Raw genomic sequence first — 22,090 nt, 5'->3', positions numbered from 1 at the left:
AACAAGGGGAAAGATGGCAAGGTTTGCAACTACAACCTCGGTGTTCTCTTGGACTCCTCATTTTCTCATACCACATGTCCAATCAGTTGCCAATTCTTGCCATTTCTATTTCCACATCTCCTGGATCTGTTCACCCAACCAGCTGAGTTTATTAGATCTTCATTACCTATTACCTAGACTACTTCCACAGCCTCCTAATAAACCTCCCAGCCTCATCTCTCTCCAGTTCAGTTCATCCTTCACACTACCCTACAGTTACTAAAGTGATTTTCCATAACTTAGGTCTTACAATGCCACTGCCATACTTAATAAAATCCAGTGGTTCTTTATTGCCTCTGGGACCAAAATATAAAGACTTCTATGTAGTTTATAAGGCCCTTCATCACCATATGGCCCCAGCCTACCTTTCCAGCTTCATTCATGACTCTCCAACCCTTTGGCAGACTGGTGACACCTATGGACCGCTTACCAGAATATTTTTTAACCTTCATTCATAATTGAAGGAAATGCTAAATTTCAGATAGAACTTAGTGAATTAAGAAAGTAATTTTCTTCCCATGCATATTCACAGACCCTCTCCACCCCGTATCCAGAAAACTATATCCACAGTGCCCTTGGAGGTCTGAAGATCCAGATTAAGAATCCCTGTTCTACGGTCTAGCCAAAGCTGTCTTGCTCTTTCTCACACATAACAAGGCACTGCCTCACCCCATCCCTGTGGCTTTGCAGTGACTCTCCCCTATACCTAGAATATATTCCTTCCTCACCTCTACCTCAAAGAATCCCTTCCTTCCTTCAAGAGTCAGCTCAAGGACTACCTGCTTCAAGAAGCCTTTCTAATTCTATCTAACTGCTAATGGTTCTCCGTAAACTACTTTTTATTTATGAGCGTGTGTGAGTGTGTGGCCTGTATTAGTGTGTGTGTGTGTGTGTGTGTGAGTGAATGTGGGTGTGTGTTTGTTGTCTGTATTAGTGTGTGTGTAAGTTAATGTGGGTGTGTGAGTGTGTTGTCTCCTCCATCCTGAGAGGGAGGACTGTTTTATTTGTGTTTTTGTATCCCCAGTAGCTGGAACATAGAAATATCTGTTGATTAATTTTGTGCCACGGATTCATTGCCCTGGAAGGACAGATATTCAGAGTCAATGATAGGGTCGTAGAGCTGGAAAGAATCTCAGATGCCATTTAATTCAATATCCTCACCCTCAGATGGAAACACAGACCCAGGAAAACGTAATGATTTGTCCAAGATCACACTGTCAGTAATTGTCTGATGTGGGATTCAAAGCCAGATGTTTTCTTCCTCCAGAGTCCATGTTCTTTCCAGACCACCACACTGCCAAAATTGAGGTTCAAATACTCCCTAAGGTACTTGCTTAGCTCTATGACCCTAGACAAGTCACTTAATTTCTTTCTGCCTCTGTTTTCTCCTCTGTAAAATGAGAGGAGGATGGACAGACAACATGGCCTTCAAGGTCCTATCTAGCTCTAGATCTTTGATCTCATGAATTGGAAAATATTTGGAAAGCAATTTGAAATATTTATAGTGGTTCTTTTTATAGTGGCTAAGAATTAGAAACTGAGCGTGATGCCCATGCATTGGGGAATGGCTGAACAGGCTGTGGTACATGATATAAGGGAATATTGTTGTCCTACAAAAAATGATGAGCAGGATGATTTCAGAAAAACCTGGAAAAACTTACACAAAGCGATGTAAAGTGAAGTGAGCAGAATGAAGAGAAGGCTGTACACAGTGACATCAACACTGTATGATGATCAACTGTGGATGACTTAGCTCTTCTCAGCAATGCAATGATCCAAGACAGTCCCCAACGGCTCATGATGACAAATACTGTCCTGCAGAGAAAGAACTGATGGTATCTGAATACAGATAGAAGCATACAATTTTTCACGTTCTTTTTTGTTCGTTTTTCCCCACAAAATGACTAACATGGAAAGGTTTTACATTACACATGCATAACCTATATCAGATTGCTTACCATCTCAGGGAGGAAGAAAGAGAAAAAGGGAGGAAAAGAGGAAGGAAAAGAGTTTGGAAATCCAAACTTAGCAACAAATGCTAAAAATTGTTTTTTACATGTAATTGGAGAAAAATAAAATAGTAAAAAAAGAAAGAAAGAAAGCAATTTGAGTTCTTCCAAAAGGTTGTCTCCTAGAAAAGAACAACTAACTGCCCAGAGTCTAAAATCCCTCCAATGAGACTCTCTGGTCTTTTGTCTCTAGAAGCTTTTCACATTACTTACCTAGGTTAAAATATTTACTCCCTCTACTAATGCCTTCTGAGAGTTTCTTTGATGATCAAAGTGAAATATCTTTGAGTGAAAGGTCTCTTAATCTCATATAGATACAAATGTTCTATACCTTTTGGGAGATGTTTAACACATTAATGTTTCAAAATTAATCTCATTAAAGAAGGCCACCTAATTTTAATTCTTACTGCTCTTTGCCAAGAATTCAGGAAGAGAGAGAGAGAGGAAGGGAATAATCATTTATTATCTGCAAAACAACTGTGCTAATTGCTTTAAGACTATTATCTCATTTGATTCAGCACTCTAGCATACTTCTTCCTTCCTTCTGATACCCACAGGACAGCCCTACCTACACCATTAGCATTAACCACCCTTTGAAGTTTACAAGAGTAAATATCTATGTATGTATGTATATGTATAGGCATATGTTCATGTATATATGTCATATATCATGTTACTAATATTATGTGTTTATATACATACACATATCTGCATATTATACATACATACATGGAAAATCTACATATTATATTATATTACATATACATATATACATACATACATGGAAAATTTGAGCCTCACAGTAAATGTATGAGGGAGGTATTACTATTGAAGTTAATTGACTTCCCCAGACTTACACAACTAGCGAGTGTCTGGGAAAGGGAACTGGAACTCAAGCCTTCCTGACTCTCAAGCCAGCACACTATCCACTATTACAAGCTACCTCCCTGCCTCTGTTTTCATGGAATCTTTCTTGGATAACATCCTTTACTGCTTTCAACTACAATTCTTTAATTGGTTTTGTGGTGTGGGTTTTTTTTTCAATTGGACCAAGAGAGCTATTGGGAATTATAGTAAACAAAGCAATCATTTCAGCCCTTCAGTTCAAGATGTCTGAGTGTCCAGGGAAGACCAGTGTCTCTGGTGTGAGGGCTGCCTTCCACCTTTGGTGTCCACCTGCCACTCAACTCTCACCTGTGGTATTTTGACAGATGAGCTAAACCATGAGGGTGAGGAAGAGTAAGGAGGGGGTATCTACCCCAAGCATGTGTAGACTTCCACTAGTGAAATGGATAGATGAGAACAACTTGTTCCCATGGTCATGCAGGTAGCAGAAACAGGCTTTGTGGAGCACTTTGAACTTAGCCAGACATCAAAGACACCTAAGTCACCCACCACATCCCAAGCTATCACCAGTCATCTTGACTTATGTCTTGCCCCTGGACTTTAATGACTTAGAAAGATAGGGTGAGGTTGATGACTTTGTGCAACTCTGCCTCACTTATATCCAGTTTATGCACAAGTCAAAAGATATCACCCATACCATTTTACTATTTTTACCTACCTTAAAGTCCTGTGGCTACAGGCAAATAATGAAGCAACAGGTGCAGATACATTGGGAGCTGAAGTCATAACATTGCTCATAGGCAGCTCAGGCTATACTGTCTCTTCTAACTGGACTGAAGAAGCAACAAGATTTGGCAGCACTCTGGATGTCTTGTTGTGAGACAACTCAGCAGGTACCACATCCAAATAGCAGCTCAGAGTGACACAAGACTGGTATATGAAGGCCAGCTTGCCAAAGTCAGAGTTGGATATATCTTTCTCTGGAGTAGCCACAGCGATGGGGAATGCTATGAAGTTTTGTAAGCAAAACTAATCTAGTTAACAAACTTGCATGCTTTCCAAAAGGAGTGAATGACGCCACATGACAATTCAATTGCTACTTGTAGGAAAGCACCATACTGCCATCATCAGGGAGTTTGCTCCCCCATGATGCAATCTGATGAGGTCAAAGAAAAACTTTATGAAGACCTGGAGACCCTCATCATCAATGTGCCAAAAGAGAACAAACTTGTAATTCTGGATGACTTCAACACCAGAGTAGGCACAGGCTGTCAGACATGGCAGGGAATCCTTGGGAGGAATGCAGTTGGAAACAGAAACAGCAATGGTCACTTACTACTGAAGACTTGTGTAACTCATAACCTTCTTATCACCAACCTTGTCTTCTGTTTACCTAAGTGCAATAAAACTTAATGAATATACCCTTGCAACAAGCATTGACTTTTAACAGGTGATGCCATTGTAAGGAGAAGAGGCAGACAGGATGTGAGTGATGAAGGTGACCCAGAGTCCTAGTCTAGTCATGGACTTATCCTCTCCAAGCCAAACATTCACATTCAACAAACACAATGGCCCCAACACAAGACAACTACCAGAAGAATTCATTTCAACAGACTGTAGCTTTTGTCCATGCATGATGAGTTTGTTACTGAGCCAATACACAGTTGGCAACAGTGAAGCAGAAAAGGAGTAGTCAGCTTTCAGAACTGTGATGTACAGAACCACATTTACTTGTCTGGGCCAAAAGACCGGCAAACATCAAGACTGGTTTGACGAAATTGATGAGGAAATTCAGAAGCTACTCCATAGGGTTCACTATTGGGATAGTTCATTCATCTCTAAGAAGGTAGTGTTTAACTCCATTAAAAATAAAGTTCAAGCAAAGCTTAGAGAGATGCAAGATTCTTGACTCTGTAAGAAGGCAAAATGAAGTGCAGTTTTATGCTTATAGTAAAAGTCCAAAGTGTTTTATGATTCCCTGAAGTCTATTTATGGATCAAAGACATATGGAGCATTTCAACTACTCAGTGCTGACAGAGCCACATGGATTATTGATTAAAAAAAAAACATCATCCTGGAGAGATGGGATGAACACTTCCATAATGTTTTCAGCAGACTATCATCAACCAATTCTGAAGCCATTAACCATATACCTTGGATTGAAGTCAACCCCGTCTAGCTGAACTTCCAACTGAAGAAGAGTTTTTCAATGCCATGAAGCTCTTCTCGCCTAGGCAACACACCTAGTACCATTTCTATTCCAGCTGAGATTTATAAGTCAAGGGATCCACCACGCATACGAAAACTGACTGAAATCTTCTGGATTATATCAAAAAAGGATGTTATCCCCTAAGAATTCAAGGATACCTCCATTGTCCATCTCTATAACAGAAAGAGAAATAGGTTGTCCTATGGCAATCACAGGGAGATCTCTCTCTTAGTCATTGCCAGAATCCTCCTTACTAGGCTGATTCTTCACCTGGAAGATGGTCATCTCCTCAAGAGTCAGTGTGGCTTCAGAAAGGGCCAAGGAACAGTTGATATAATGCTTCTTTCCCAACAACTCCAGGATAAATGCCAGGAGCAGAACAGGGGTCCATACATAACATTCACCCATCTGACCAAGGCCTTTGATACTGTCAGTTGTCATGACATGGCAACATGTGGATGCCCAGAGAAGTTCTTCAGTGTTGTGTGCCAGTTTCATGATGACTTGATTGCACAGGTTCTGGATGATGGACAATGTTCTTGTACTCTCCTAGTCACCAGTGGAGTGAAGCAGGGCTATGTGCTTGGTTCCATGCTTTTTTAGTATGATGTTTTCAGTGATGTTGTTGGATATTTTAAACAAGAACAAAAATGGCATCAGTCAGCTACCACACTGATAGTAACATATTTAACTTCAAAAAGCTACAAGCTAAGAGTAAATTATAGGGAGAGTTGGTGCACAACTTTTTGTTTGCATATGATTGTGCACTCAATGCAGACTCTAAAGCTGAGATGCAACAGAGTATGGATTAATTCTCTGTTGTTTATGCTAATTTTGGCCTGACAATTAACAATAAGAAAACTGGGGTTCTCACAGCAAATGAAGAGATTTTGAATGCTGTGGATAAGTTTGCTTACCTTGGCAGTTTACTTTCCAAGGATACACACATAGATGATGAGGTTGATGCATGTATTGCCAGAGCTGGCTCAGTATTTGGGAGGATCCAAAAGAAAGTATGAGAGAAAAGAGATATTTAGGCTGCTTACCAAAGTGAAGGTCTACAGAGCTGTTGTGCTGACCTCATTATTGTATGCTTGTGAAACCTGGAAGTCTACCAGCACTATAACAGGAAACTGAATTGCTTTCATTTGAATTGTCTTAGACTCTGACCATCACTCGGCAAGTTAACTTAGACACTGGGGTTCTTTCTTGAGCTAAGTTGCCAAATATTCAAACTACAGGAGAGAAAACAACTCTGATGGGCTGGTCACATTATTTGAATGCTAAACATCTGTTTGCTTAAAATACTATTTTACGAAGAACTTACATGGATGTCAGAAGAAGTGATATAAGGACACTTTCAATGTCTCTCTGAAGAACTTTGGAATCAATTATAAGACAGAAGACACTGACACAGGACCTCCCAGCATGGTGAGCCCACATCAAAGAAAGTGTGGTGCTTTATAAACAAAGCAGAATTTCAACAGCTCGAAAGAAACATGAAATACATAGATTCAGTACATCTCCTATCCAAATATTCATATGAATTATTTGTGCCCAACCCTGTGGTAGAGCTTTTCAATCTCATGTTGGTCTGATCAGCCACAGTCAGACACACTGTACCTTGACTGCAACATAATGATGTCATTTTGGTCCTCTCTGAGCATAAAGGACAACAACTAACATGGAATTCATTATGTGTTTATTGCTAATAATAAAATATAAAACAAAAGGGATAACTAGGGTCATGATGATGCTTCCTTATGCCTAAAATATCCCCAGCCTCATGCCACCATCTCTGACAATTACAATCTTACTTGTCCTTAAAGTTCTAGTTTTGATGGTGCCCTTTCCATGTAATCATTCTCTTGGCATCTCATAGAGTCACACAAATCTCATATTTGACAAAGAACTCAGAGGGCAGCCAACTCATAATGTGCCAAGAATCACCTCTACACCATACCAGAAAAATGAACATTCCCATCTTTATTCAAAGTGACTTCTAGGAAAGAGGAACCTCACTACCTCTATGGTAGGAGTCCTTAATCTGAGGTCCAAGGATAAATTTCAAGGGAGTTTGTATGCCTGGAAGAGAAAATATTACATTTTTATTTTTACTATCTTCAATTATTCAACTGAAGAGTATTTTCACTGGCTGTTTCCCATATATGGAATTTTCTTCCTCCTCATCTCTATCAGGCTTCCCTGGCTTCCTTCAGATTCTAGCTAAAATGTCACCTTCTACAAGAAGTTATTCTTCTCCCTTCATTCTAGTGCCTTCTCCTTAATGATTTTCTCCAATATATCCCTTCTATATGTTGTTTATACATGGATATGTTGTCATGAGCTAGTGAGTTTTTGAGTGAATGTGGACTCATAGAGAATCTGGAACCTGGGATACCTTTTCCAGGTGCCCTGCATATGAGAGAGGGTGCCCCAGGTACAATCTCCTACATGGGAATAATTAGAATATAAGCTCCTTGAAATCAGGGAATTTTTGTCTTTGTTTCTCCAGCTCCCAGCATAATGCCTGGCATATGATGCTTACTTAAGAATGGTATTTTGGGGGAAAAAATAATAATGTTTTTTTGGAATTGAATTGGTGTCGACAAAGGAGGATTGAGGCATTCAGTGTTAAGAAAGGTACATTGGAGGTTGGAGAAATAAACTAGCACATTGGTGCTACTGATAGCAATGCAATGCGTAGTGCACCATGCAAAATGACAGGAGGTCACCAGAGTGCTCCCAGCTCATTTCAGCAGTCAATTTCATCTGGCTACCTTGTCAAGAAACCAGATGCTTTTCTTTCTCTTTGAATAAAAAATAAAGGCCAAAGTCTGGGCTCCCCTTTGGTGCCCAGAGGCCTTGGATCAAATGAGGTCCTGCTGCGGCTTCCTACAAACATGTCAGTTCTGATTGCCGGGGAGATTTGGACAGCGCTGGTGCTGATGTAAGGAGTACATAAGCCAGGAACAAGGCAGCAGAAGGAAGGGCTGGTTGTGCAAACCAAACCTGCTTACTTTTTCCCCCCATGAACTAGCCCTGTCCTTCTCTCTCCCGTCTCTCCCAGGGGAGCCCAGGCTGATCAATTGCTCCCACTCCTGTTTATAACTGATGCTTTGCATCAGTTTGGAAGAACAAAAGCACACTTCCTGAAAATGATGATGAAAGGCGGTGAGGCTGCCCAGAGGTCAACGAGATTGAAAGGTGCTCCTGATCCCTTTAGCATGAAATGTAAAGCCAGATGTTCGCATCCACCCTGGGACTCTGTTCATCAGAGTCAACAACAAACAGGTATCAATGCCTGCTGTGCTAAGCACCCAGAGGAGGAAAAGAACATGGTTTTGTAGGAAGAATCCTGTTCTGAAAGTCAGAGGACAAATGGGCAAATCCTAGCCCTGCTATCTAAGAGCATAAGATCTGGGGATGAAAGGGAACTTAGAGGTCATCTAGTAAAATTCTTGCACTTTAGAGATGTGGAAATCAAGAAGAAAGAGAAGAGATGAGGGCTAAGGTTGGAGCTTTGGGATGCCTAAATGCAGGGGGCCAAAGGAAGAGGAAAGATGACCTAAGGAGACAAAGAATGTGTGGTCAGAGACTTAGGAGAATTAAGAAAGTGTAGTGTCCTTGGAAGCCTTTTGAATGAATTTTCCTGGTTATTCAGTTGTTTCAGTAGTGTCCAACTCTTTGTGACCCTATTTGGGGTTTTCTTGGCAAAGAGAGTGGAGCAATTTGCCTTTTCCAGCTCATTTTACAGATGAGGAAACTGAGATAAACAGGATCAAGTGACTTACCCAGGGTCACACAGCTAGTAGGTGTCTGAGGTCAGATTTGAACTCAGAAAGATGAGTCTTCCTGACTCTAGGCTTGGCACTTTGTCCACTGTGCCACCTTGCTACCCCTTTTGAATGAGTAACTTTCCGTGAAACATGTCTCAGGCATGAGGTTTATCCCACTAAGTCTTGGTGATAGCTGTGAGGTCAAATGACTCTTCTGGCATTCAGATCTCAAATTCACCTCATTACCTATACTGTGTGCATTTGTATATAGATATCTGAGAATATGGGTTTTCTTGCTGGCTCTCTGATATGTGAGAATAGTTTATCGCCATTCTTATGGATGGATTTTGCTCCCCAGCTTCCAAGCCAAAAGAGGGTTTCGAGATGCTGGTGCAACTGATAAGTGAGCCTTCTGTCGTTGATTTTTAAACTTTTAAAAAAGTTTAATGCTGCATGAGTGCTTTATATTTGAGTGGCCTGACCCAAAAAGATAAAAACAATCTTGCTGAAGAACATTCTTGCACACAGCCTGCTACTGTGTAGTACAAAGCTGGTCTTGATCTTTCATCTTAAGCAACTAAAAATATGAAGAGTGAAAGATCCTCGATATGTAAACATGAATTAGATGAAATAGTTTTGCTTTCATGCCCCTGTCAGGGGTCTAAAAAAGCCTGCTAGCTGCTCTCCCCATTGCCCAATGGGTATCCCCTCTCTCCAGCTAGGAATTTTTCACTCCTGTTGGCCCCAAGTTCAAGAGAAGAAGGTAACGATGAGAGAGAGAGAGAGAGAGAGAGAGAGAGAGAGAGAGAGAGAGAGAGAGAGAGAGAGAGAGAGAGAATGGCATTAACACAAGTCTTGTAGACACAATGCCTTAATCCAAAGTAGTGACTAGCTAATTGGGAGTTTCAGGGAATTTGACAAGTTAATATAGGAAAACTCTTTTCTTAGCAGAAGATAAATCTTGGCAGCATGTAGACAATCATTCCCTCTGTGTACTAATAGGCTTGGACTTACTGATGACAAAGGTAAGGTCATTTGGTCCAACTCCCTCATTTTACACAGAAGAAAATAAAGCCTCAGAGAAATTGAATGGCTTGTCCAAGGTCACACAGCTAGCAAGTGGACTCAGGAGCTTTCTATTTTTCCACAGATATTTTTGGAAATTACAGTAGAACTCAATCAGATGTCTACTTGGTCACTATTGCTAATGAGTTTGTATAAAGGCTTCTGTGCTCCTCAGGGGATGAAAACATGAGTTAAAACCAAGATGAGGCATGCTACTCTCTTATGTAGGATTCGAAGGAAACTTTTGCTGACAAATACCCCTTCTTATGTCTACTTAAACAACTAGGTAGAATAGAGGGTAAAAAACACTAGACACGGAGCCCAGAAAACCTGAGTGAAAAATCTCTCCTTAGGCACTTACTAGCTCTGCCGGCAAATTGAATAACCTCTCCCAGCCTCAGTTGCCTCCTCTGCAAAATTGGCAAAAGATAAATAGCTCCTGTTCTTTAGGATTGAATTGACTTATTTGCCTTCTTGTTCCTAGAGATAAAATAGGGAGGGTAGGCAGATGATAGAAATAGGAGGTTGTGAGAAAGGAAGGGGAATCGCAAGACTCTGACAGTGAAGGGCAAAGTTTCTTTACCTGGGGTCCACAAACTTTTAAAAAATATATATTTTGAAAACTGTATTTCAAATTTTCCTTTATAGCTTTATGTATTTTATTGCTTGCATTTAAAACATTATTTTTAGAACAGGTCCATAGATTGCCAAAGAGGTCTTTGATATGAAAAGGTGAAGAGTTTCACATTTTTCTTAGTAATTTGCATGGTTGTCTTTTTAAATATACTTTTTAATTTGTTCAGTCATTTTCAGCCATGTCTGACTCTTTGTTGACCTCATTCGGATTTTCTTGGCAAAGATACTAGAGTATTTCCTTCTCCATTCCATTTTACAGATGAGGAAACTGAGGAAAATAGAGTTAAGTGAATTGTCCAGGATCATGAAGGTAGTAATTATCTGAGATCAGATTTGAACTTAGGAAGATGAGACCTCTCGACTCCAGGCCTGGCACTCTCTCCACTGGGCCACCTACCTGCTTCCTCACCACAGATTATCCATTCCACATCCACTAACTGTTGGTATACTTCAAGGATCTGTCCTGAACCCCTCTCTTTATTATCTCTACTATTATTTGGTGATCTCATCACCTTTCACAAGCTTAAATTTTATTTCTTTACAGGTGGTTCCCATATCTAAATATCCAATTCTTAAACTGTCCTGAGTTCCAGTCCTATATTAAAAACAGTCTCTTGGACATTTTGAACTGCATGCCTCATAAACTTCTCAAGCTCAACATGTCCAAAAATGAAATTATTATCCTCCTCTCCCAAAAAAAGTCCCTCCAAAACTTATAATATTACAACTTATAATATTTATAACTGTTATGCCTTATAATATTTACCCTATTAGAAATTAAAATTTAAAATTTTTAAATATACATTTGTTAACTTACTTGAAAATAATAACAAATCCACTAAATGTTGTCATAAATCACATATTGTTATGAAAAATAACTATTTTCCAAATAAAAAAAGGTAGTGAGAAGAGTAACACTGTTTTACATATTTCTGCAAATCTCTTTAATATCTAACTAAAGAGAAGACAATGCCATTCTCCTATCTGCTTCTGAATTCAGTGTTTTTGATGTCATTTTGATTGAAGTGCATGAAGAAAATTTGATTCCATACAGATATATATAGTTAGAAAAAGAGTATTTTTAGTAAGCAAATAACATCTTAGTTTTATTATGAAAATAGTTTTGACTTCATGAAGCTCTGGAGGTTTTGGGGACCTCCAGAGTTCCATGTACCACACTTTTAAGAACTGCTGCTTCAGAGCACCTCAAATGTCTCTTCTAAGTCCTGCTGGTGGGGGGAGGGTGTTGAATCATTTTTCAGTCATGTCTGGTTCTTTGTGATTCCATTTGGGGTTTTCTTGGCAAAGATACTGGAGTGGTTTGACATTTTACAGCTCATTTTACAGATGAGAAAACTGAGGCAAATAGAGTAAAGTGACTTGTCCAGGATCACAGAGCCAGCAAGTATCTGAGGCCACTTTTGTACTCAGAAAGATGTCTTTCTGCCTCCAGGCTGGCATTCTGTGTACTAGCTATCCCTATGAATCCTTTGCTGGAAATGAATAGGCCTTTAACAGATAAAGGTAAGGACTAAGAGGAGTCCAATTGAGACTCAAGCTCTCTAGGACTGTTTCCTTACCTGCCAAAATGTTGATGTCCTCTCAAGTCCATTATAGCTCTAAGATTTACTGGCTTTACACAGCCTCTTCCCCTGTTCCATAAGCTATTCCTCTTCCTCTGCTCTGTATCACTTACTTCACTTAGAGTTAGACTGAGTAGCAATGTTTTATGTACTAATGAATACATCATCTTCCCGGTGATTTCTGGTGTGGTGGGGGGTCCTGGAATGTTGTACTTTATTTCAATGGTGTCTCTCTAGAGGTAGTTGCTAGTGCCTTGAACATACCCAGGGCCCTAAAATTCTTACTGAATGAATAAAAATAAATAGAAAGAGAGATCAAAGGAACAAAGGAGACATACAATTTAAAGCAGCAAATAAATAGAGTAATCATGTATTTGACAAGTGTAAAAACTTAAGATTTTGGAATTAGAAGTCATTATTTGGTGAAAATTGTTGGGAAAACAGGAAAGCAGTATGGCGGAAACTAGGCAGAGAGCAATCCCTTACACCATTTACCAAGATAAGACCAAAATGAATACACGACCTAAATGTAAAGAGAGATATTACAAGAAAATCTGGAGAACATGAAATATGTTACTTACCAGACTCATGGATAGGTGAGCAGTTTATGAATAAACAAGACGCAGAGAACAGAGTGAGGTTTAAAATGGATAATTTTGATTACATTAAATTTAAAAGGTTTTGTACAAAAAAGAACAAATGTAGCCAAGATCAGGAGGAAAGCAGAAAACTGGGGGTGAGGGGAGAGGAGGATTAATAGTTTCTCAGATAAGGTCTCATATCTCAAACATATAAAGAACTTTGTAAAATCTGTAAGAATGTGAATCATTATCCAACAGTCAAAGAATATGTACAGGCAGTTTTCCAAGGAAGAAATCAAACCAATTTGTACTCATAAAACTTCTCTAAATCATTATTGATTAGAGAAATGCAAATTAAAACAACCTTGAGATATTTTTCACCTATCAGTTTGGCAAAAATGATTAAATGGGGAAAACAACAAATGTTGGAAAGGATGTGGAAAACTTGGGACACTCATTTGATGGTGGAATTGTGAACTGATCCAACCATTTTGGAGAGCCATCTGGAATTAGGTTCAAAGAGTTATTAAACTACCTATACCCTTTGATCCAGCAATACTGCTGCTACATCTGTTTCCAAAAATGATTAGGGGAAAAAGGAAAAGAACCCATATGTTCTAAAATATTTATAGCAGCTCTCTTTGTAGTAGCAAAGAACTAGAAATTTCAAGGATGCCCATCCATTTGGGGAATGACTGAACAAAAGTTGTGTTATCTGATTTTGACGGAATTCTACTGTGCTATAAGAAATAATGATCTTTGAAAAACATGGATAGACTTGTATGAAATAATGAAGAGGGAAATGACCAGAACTAAGAGAACATTGTATACAGTAACAGGAGTATTATGTTAAGAACAACTTTGAGCAAATAAGTCATTCTGACTATTATGAATAGACAAATTAACTACAAAGGACATATGAAGGAAGATGTTATCTGCATCCAGAGAAAGACAGATAGAGGTATGATAGACAAACAGACAGATAGATAAATAGAAGTACGTGTGAAGTGATTTTACATATACATCATTTTACAATTATTTATACATGTGTGTATGTGCATATATATACATATATATATTATATATATACGTATGTGCGTGTGTCTAATGGTAGCCATCTGGAAGGGGGAAGGGAAGGAAAAGAGAAAAAAAAATAAATTTGCATGATAACTTTATTATATATTTAAAAGGAATAAGAAGTTGTACATACTAGATTTGCAGTTTCATTTACAATCATTTTTATTATGCTATGTTGTGGAAATGCTTTATTCCATAAATTAAAAATAAAAGAAATAAAAATCAGAATAAATAAATCTAAAGCCATATACTGCTCTCTGATTCATGATGAAGAGGACTTTGTTTTTCCTTTCTTTCTCAGTTACCATGATGACGGATGGGCTCTCCAGTGACTGAAGATTTCTGTCTGTGTAGTGATTTGCCAACATGTCTAAGGAAAAGAAGACCCTCCCACTTAAAGTGGCCGTTTCCTCTTTTAGACTGTCGCTAAGTTCTTTGTCTTCTTCAACGGAAAATTTTATAGAACAAGAACATAAAAAGTTGCTTCCTGAAATCTTGGTGACAGAAGAAACAGAAAGACCCCAAAGCCCAGAAACTCCAGAGTCAGAATCTCTGGACCATGAAGAAGTCACTCTTCAAACTCCTTCCTTTGCCTTTGCATCTTCCACTTCCTCTCTTTTGCCCTCTTTTTCTTTCTCTTCAATGGAAAGTGTTAGTGTACAATTTAAAAGCTCAGAACCAACGACATCATCCATTTCATCCAAGTCAGAAGGTAAGAATTACTAATAAAAATGATCTCCAGGTCTCATTGCAGCTACAAGGGGGCTTCATTGGTAAAGTAACTATAACTCAGGCAGCAACATAATAATCAGGCAAATATATCTTAATTGGGTTAATTAGCATTTCTAAGGAGACCTTTCATTTTCCAGGAAGGAATAATTTATGTTCAAGGTCTTTCACTCATCATAGAGCTGAGTAATAATGATATATATTCTTGGGAACCAGGAGTAGCAGAGTGGATAGGGGATTAGTCTTGGAGCCAAGAAGACCTGGGTTCGAATCGTTCTCTTACACATACTAGTGGTTTCAGAGTAGATAAAGTCTCTTAACCTCTCAGTTCCACAGGCAACTCTCTAAGACTGTAACTTGTGGATAAATTACAGGTTTGTACTGATGAAGGGAGATAAACTTCCCACACTAATAAAGATATAAACGTGTACAATCATACCTAAATGTACAACATAGAAATATATAATATATATTCCTAACTGGCAATGTTTCCTTTCTTTGTTTTCAACCATTTGCTCAATAATAACAGTTTACACTTATATAGTACCCTGCAAGCCGTTTTGCATGTTATCTCAATTGATACACACAAGAACTTCATTTGACAGAAGGAAATTGGGCTTGAGAGAGTTTAAGTTATATCCAATATCACAAAGCTAGTTACAGACTGAGGAAGGACCAGAAGCTAGCTTGTTCTTCTGACTTCAGATCCCATATTCTATCAACAAGACCTATCACCTCAAGAGATGCAGCTGTTATCCATGTGACTCATAACTAAAAACTGAATCTTCGAGCCATTTCTTCTCAGACCATATGCCTGCCTTCTTTATGCGGGAGAGGAGGGGCATTAAGAGAGTGAAATATTTAACCTACACTCACTGCCACCACAGACAGTTGGAAAATCAGTGATACTTCTTTCTTCATTGATCATGTTGGAACTCCCTCAGCAGCAAACCTTGGTTACTGTTGGGTCCATGAGTCCCACTCAAAGCACAAGCCCAAAAACAGAATTTTCTTCTTAGCTTTATTCAATCTGGAAAATATTTGCAATCCACATTTATACGGTACTTTGGTTTACAAAGACTCAAGGAGGAGATAAACAGAGAGAACACATAGTAATGTCATTATCACCATCATCATCATTGCTGCTCCACTCCTTTTTAGGTGAGGAAGTTGGGGTTCAGAGAAAATAAGTGACTTAGCAGTGGTCATTCTCAGAACGCTTTCTGCTACACCATAATTTCTTCATTCCAGGGCTATTAGTATTATATAGATAGGTATGGCCTGTAGGTCAGCCTAATCTCTTCAGGGGCCTAGATGGAAGGGGAGAAAAGTACCATATTCTCTGTGCCAGTCTAGCCAGAAATTGTTCCTCAGAATACTAATACACAGCCTGCTCATATTCCAAGCCTAATTTAGAAACATAAAAGTAGCATTCAGAGGTTTTCTCCTGCACAGTGCGGAATCAGGCATTCTTAGCATATACTTCTGTGGGCCATGTCTTTGTAAATAGATCCCCTGCTGAAGTAGGACAAATACAGGAGTGTCAACTAACCAGAATTGTATATAAAGCCAAAACCTCCAAAATAAATGTCTTACTGGTAAGGGAAAGAAAGTTGATAAACTGTAGGTAAGATTAAAATGCCTTTAAAACTACATCTAGCTATGCCTTGCTAGAGAAAAATATAATATGTACTAAAAACATCCTTCAAAATTTATATAACATATTAAGTTGGGAAGAAATTTATGATAGAATTCTTAATCTTGCAAAAGGATTTACCATAGCCTTCCTTTATCCAGTAAGGCCTCCCAGGGTATTTTGAATTGTAGAATCTCAGAATTGAAAGGGACCTCAGATATCACCTAGACCAATCCATTTCTGAAGCAGGAATCCCTTCCACAATTTCCCTAAAAAGTGGAGACCAACAGTGACAGGGAACGCACTACCTTCTAAGATGATACATTCCATTTTGGAAAAGTTATCATTACTAGTAAGTTTTTCCTTATATAGACCCTTCTCTACATAGTTCTGATCCTTATTATAGACTCTTCCCTGTACAAATTTCCTTATATAGACTTTTTTATACAAATCTGACCTTTATATAGACCCTTCTCTATATAGACCTGACCCTTCTATAGATTCTTGTGTACAGTTATGACCTTTATATAAACCCTTCTCTGCATACCTCTGACCCTTTCCCTACAGAGTTCTCAACCTTAGACTCTTTTCTATACAGTTCTCATCCTTACCTTATGAAGAGGCAGCCACGATATAATGGAAAGAGCACTATACAAATCTGACCCTTACATAGACCCCGCTCTACATAGCTCTGACCCTTATATAGCCTTTTACCTATACAGATTATCCTGTATAGACCCTTCTCTATATGGATCTAACCCTTCTATAGAGTTTTCTCTACAGATCTGCCCCTTATGTAGACTACACTCTACATAGCTCGGGCCCTTCTATATGCTTTTTTCCTATAGAGATCTGATGCTTATATAGATCTGCTTCTTTATCATTTTTACCTGGTTCTCCTATTTAATTCTTATTTTCTCCAGGCAAAACATCATACCCAGTTCCTTCCATCAGTCTTTGTATGGTATCATTTGGGGTTCTGGTAACCTTTATCTTGACACATTCTTCATTTGCCAGTGCCTTTCCTAAAATAAGAACTAATGCCATATTCCAGATGTGATCTGACTGGGACAGAATACAGTAGGACTATTATTTGTCTTGTTATAGATATCATGCTTCTATTAATATATAGTAAGATCATATTAGATTTTTAGGCTATCATGTCACTCTATCAACTTTTATTGAATTTGCAATTTAATAAAATCCCAAGGTCCTTTTGATAGGAACTGTTATCCAACCTTATCACCTCTATCCTGCTCATATATGGTTGATTTTAACCCAACTGGAGTTGTTTCTCCCTATTAAATGTCTTAATAAATATATCCCATTGTTCCCTCTTGTTAAGATCTTTTTACAGCCTAATTTTGACATCCCTTGAATTAGTTATCCCTCCTAACTCTGTCATCTGTAAATTGGGCCACCTAGCCAATGATGCCTTGAATCAAACCATGGATTATGATGTCATATAGAACAAGACCAAGAATAAAGTCACTGTGGCAATCTACTAAAGACTTCTCTCTGGGCTGATATCAATTCTTAATCACCAATCATCCAATCATTTCTATGTCTACCTATTTACATTATTATATTATATGTTATATCATATATTATATTAATTTATACATTATATAAATATTCAATATTTATTATTTGATGTCTATCATATAATATATAAATTATACATAATTATATATGTTATATAATAATACATAAATAAAAATGATATATTACATATATAAAAATATATGTAAACCTAAATTCTCTTTTGTCTGCTTTAATATCATGAAAGTATCTGCCAGTGTTATATTAAAGTCCAGGTACTGACAGAGACCCATGATCTCATTACTAGAGGTACACCCAGGATAGGAACTCCCTTCATTGATACAGATCTTAATCCTTCTCCAACCTAGTTTTAAAGACCTTCCTAGGGTTGAGTAAAGTTGTGGCTTATCTATGATTACACAGTTAATAACTGTCAGAGGCAGGATGTGATAGCAGATCTTTCTGATTCTGAGTCTAGGATCCAATCCACTATACTAATAGTAACAATAACAATAATAATTAGTAATCATATTGATAATTATAATAACTAGCAAAGTGTAAAGGAAAGAAACAGGAGATAGATTGACTTGTGGTGCTATGAGGAATTCAGTGGAGACACAGTACATAGAGACAAGTTATGGATTCCTAGAGAGGGAAGAGAATTTAAAGATCACCTAATTCAATCCTTTCAGTTTTCAGACAAAGACCCAAGGTCACACAACACTCTGGGCGCCTCATAGTTTACCCTAGGTGAAACACTTGCTTTCCCGCAATCTCCCAACGATGTTTTGAACATTAATTAGTTGAGGTTGAAGGGCTTCTATCTTGCCCACCCTCTTCCTGCTGGGATGTTTCCTAAGCCTCCGCAAGGACTCCCTTGTCACTGGAGCTGGCTGCCCTACCTAGCCTTTGGACTCACATCTTTCCTTCCTTATCAGCCCACAGTTCATGCACAAGCCAAGACATCACCCTGTGATGTCACTAGTCCTCTTCAAAAATGAAGGACAAACAAGTGCACACTGACAACCACAAGCGTGCCTTTCCTGGGGAAAAGGAGTATTTACAGAAATGGCAGAACAAGACCTGCATGTGGTTAAAAGAGTTGTTTCCCACAAATAGGACTTGAACTATTCTCACGTTTCCTAACCTATTGTTCTTTTCGTTCTTGTGGTGGTTCAGTCTTTTCAGTCATTCTAACTTTTCATGACCCCATTTGGAGTTTTCTTGGCAAAGATACTGGAGTGGTTTGCCATTTCCTCCTCCAGTTCATTTTACAGGTGAGAAAACTGAGGCAAACAGGGTTAAGTGACTTGTCCAGGGTCACACAGCTAGTAAGTGTCAGGAAGATGAGTCTTCTTGATTTCAGGTCTGACTCTTTGTGCACTGAGGCATCATCTAGCTGCCCTAACCTATACTGACTAATTAATGCTTCTTCCTTGACATAGAAAGAAAGGAGTTTATGGAAAGGCAGCCATGGTACAGTGGAGAGAGTACTGACTTCATAGTCATAGGACCTGTGTTCACATCAATTATCTTACTACCCTGTATGACCTTAGACAAGTCACTTTACTTGTCATGTCCTTCTGGGTAAAATGAAAGGGCACAGATGAATGAATTAATGAATGAATGAATCATATATTAAGTGCCTACTATACACAAAGTGTTGTGCTAAATGCTGAGGAAACAAATAGAAAAATAAAACATTCCCTGCTCTCACTTTCTAATGGAGCAGAAAACACCTACGGAGAGTTTCAACTACAAGTTAAGATGGCCTCTAAGTTGTCTGCCAGCTCTAAAGTTATTTGATTTATGGGAGTGGGGCTAGACATATCACACATTATTCCATGTGTGCAAGAAATTCCTGATGTATTCAGGGCAAAGACCCGGGTCACAAAAAAGAAAAAAAAAAAGCATTCTGGGCTTTAAGAAAAGAATTTGCATCTCAGGCATTTCCCACAGAGAAAGCCCATTAGCTGGCGGTGGAAGGAGAAAGCCCCTCATGACAGCAGAATGAGAAAGAAAAGCCTATTTGCCTTTGAGCTGCCCAATCGCTTCTCAAAAAGCATTTTCTCAGGCGTAATTGCATTTTAAGAAAAACTTTCCAACTTAATCACTTTAAAAAGATCGTTAAAAGGAAAGACTCTTGTAACCACAGTATTGACTACTGCATGGCAATCTTATAGAAAAAATTATAATAGTACGTATGTCTTTCCCATCCCCATTCCCACATACGTGACAACATGGGTTCTTTTTAATGGAAAGATGATTTCTCAACATTCTCTTTTTTCCTTCCAGAAAAGGACAAAGAAACTGCAGAAGAGGACGAAGAAAAATTAAAAAGTGTCACAAAAGTACCATCAGGGTAATGTTTCTCCATTCTATTTAATCAGTTGTCTTTGAACTTACTTGCAATGCTGCAGGGGTCTTTCAGTCAGGGATGAAGTGGTACCAACACTTGATGAAGTGGTACCTACACAAGTGATGATGCTTTGGGCATTCATCATCCTTGCCTCTATCTAAAGGCCAAAGTCATGTGGCATCAGGACAGCCAGGGTACAGAAAGTAAAAATATGTCAAAAGGCATAATTGTGGTTGTTACCTTGTCTATTAAAGTGAGCTTATAGAAAAGGGTCAGGGGAGGAAATGAGGGAAAGGTCATGTAATGATGAGATGTCATTTCACTAAAATAGGGAATTAGTTTTCTCTAAAAGGTAACACAATTGTCCTTGGTATTTAATTGGTCCCTGCTTTCTTTGATGCAACTTTGATGCAGTCATTAAAAAATTCTACCTATGTGGAGTTAGGGTCCCTCCAACTTGGTGGATTTCTGAAAACCACACAAGTCATTATACACTGACTTGCTGACCCAGTATTTCCATGTGGAGACAAGAAGAAGCTGAGTCCAGAGAAGCCAAGTGCCATTATATTCTTGTTGCATATCTTTGCTGTGTAGGGAAAAGCAACTTTCTTTTTGATAACTATTCTGGGACTTGTGAGTGTCTGATTTCATCCATTTCATTCAAAGTTATAATTACTATTTGCAGATTCTCCCCCATCTTACTTTTACTCACTATTTTCTTTCTCAGCCTCTCTTTTTACCCTATCCTTCTTACCTTATCTTCTCTCCTCACCCTACCACCTCCCAGTTCCCCACCCCTCCAAGAGTTCCCCTATCCCCTCCCCTTAAAACCCAATCTCAATCCACAAACCCCTCCAAAAATCTCCTATCCTCTCCCTCCCAACCTCCAAAATCCCAATATACACACTCCTCTAAAAGTCCCTCCTCTCTTCTGTCCCCCAGTTTTCTCACCTCTCTACATGAATCCCAACCTTGAACTTGAACTGACAAAATGTTGGCACATGGCTTGCCTAAGAAGCCTAAGACAAAAAGACTCTCCCTTCCCAGTCCTAAAACCCTATTTGTCCTGGCATGGATAAGTGCATTTAGCCATATGTCCACAGATATGCCCGACTGGCTCTCTGTCCTACCTGTAAAAGTGTAAGATGCAGTGCCCTAGGTCATCAGGGACATTCCCTGCTGCCCCCTAAGGATGGTCACATTTTGCCTTTCACTCTGCATAGTCAGCATTACAGAAACATCCCCCTCCTCTCAACTAGTGAAAAGATACACAAGCTGTGTATGATATTGTGATGACAACAAACCTTATCAGTCTAGCTGCCATACTTGATGAGGTTTGGCTCTATCCAGCATATGATAGGAAGTGAAATAGGGTGGATGAGGGACAAAGAAAGTTGAGGACAAATGTCTGCTGAAAAAGGAGCTTACAATCTGGCTGTTGAGACAATAGGGCTTGTCATATCTAGTACCGCGCTCAATAGTTCATCAGTAAGTATATACTTGGAGACTCTTATTGGCCAGTATTTTTATAGCCACTGTGATAAATACAAAAGGCATGTAATGCCATCCCTATTCTGCTGAGACCAGGGTGTAGGGAGATAGAAGAAGCCATATCTCCCATAAGTGGACCCTTCCCATAAAGTTTTAAGACAATTTAATATACAATAAATACAGAAAGACAGACCTCAAGAGCTGACAGGTATTGGGGTCAGCACAACAAAAGAAGCAAGTTAGAATGTGAGATATTTTTTTTTAGACAAGGAAAATAAGACAGAGAAAGAAAGACAAGATGCCCATCATTACAGAGGAAGTTGACTTCTGGTCCCATGACTGCTTTGCTTTCCCACGACAAGACAGTCATGGAGATGTTACTAGTGAGGTTAGCCATGAATGGATTTGTTAGAAGTGGGAGACCAGAATAAAGCAGCAGAGAAGGAGGCATCAGGGAAATGTGACTGGCTGGAGCTGACTCTCTTTAAGTGACTGAACATGAACTTTCC

At 38.8% G+C, this 22,090-nt stretch overlaps 1 protein-coding gene across 3 annotated transcripts in view; it reads left to right on the top strand.

Annotated features, from left to right (window-relative positions):
- Positions 1 to 22,090, top strand: part of ERICH6B (glutamate rich 6B) — a 99,248-nt gene that overhangs the window by 2,478 nt on the left and 74,680 nt on the right. For all 3 annotated transcript variants that reach the window (XM_072617200.1, XM_072617201.1, XM_072617199.1), the window contains exons 2-3: positions 14,126 to 14,536; positions 20,027 to 20,093. In XM_072617200.1, the coding sequence (XP_072473301.1) occupies positions 14,191 to 14,536; positions 20,027 to 20,093 (413 nt within the window). In that variant the 5' untranslated portion in view covers positions 14,126 to 14,190. The remainder of the gene's footprint in view (positions 1 to 14,125; positions 14,537 to 20,026; positions 20,094 to 22,090) is intronic.

Source organism: Notamacropus eugenii, chromosome 6 (genome assembly GCF_028372415.1).
Source record: "Notamacropus eugenii isolate mMacEug1 chromosome 6, mMacEug1.pri_v2, whole genome shotgun sequence".
Lineage (NCBI taxonomy): Eukaryota > Metazoa > Chordata > Mammalia > Diprotodontia > Macropodidae > Notamacropus > Notamacropus eugenii.
The sequence above is the reverse complement of the archived record's forward strand: the minus strand, read 5'-3'. Positions and strand labels throughout refer to the sequence as shown.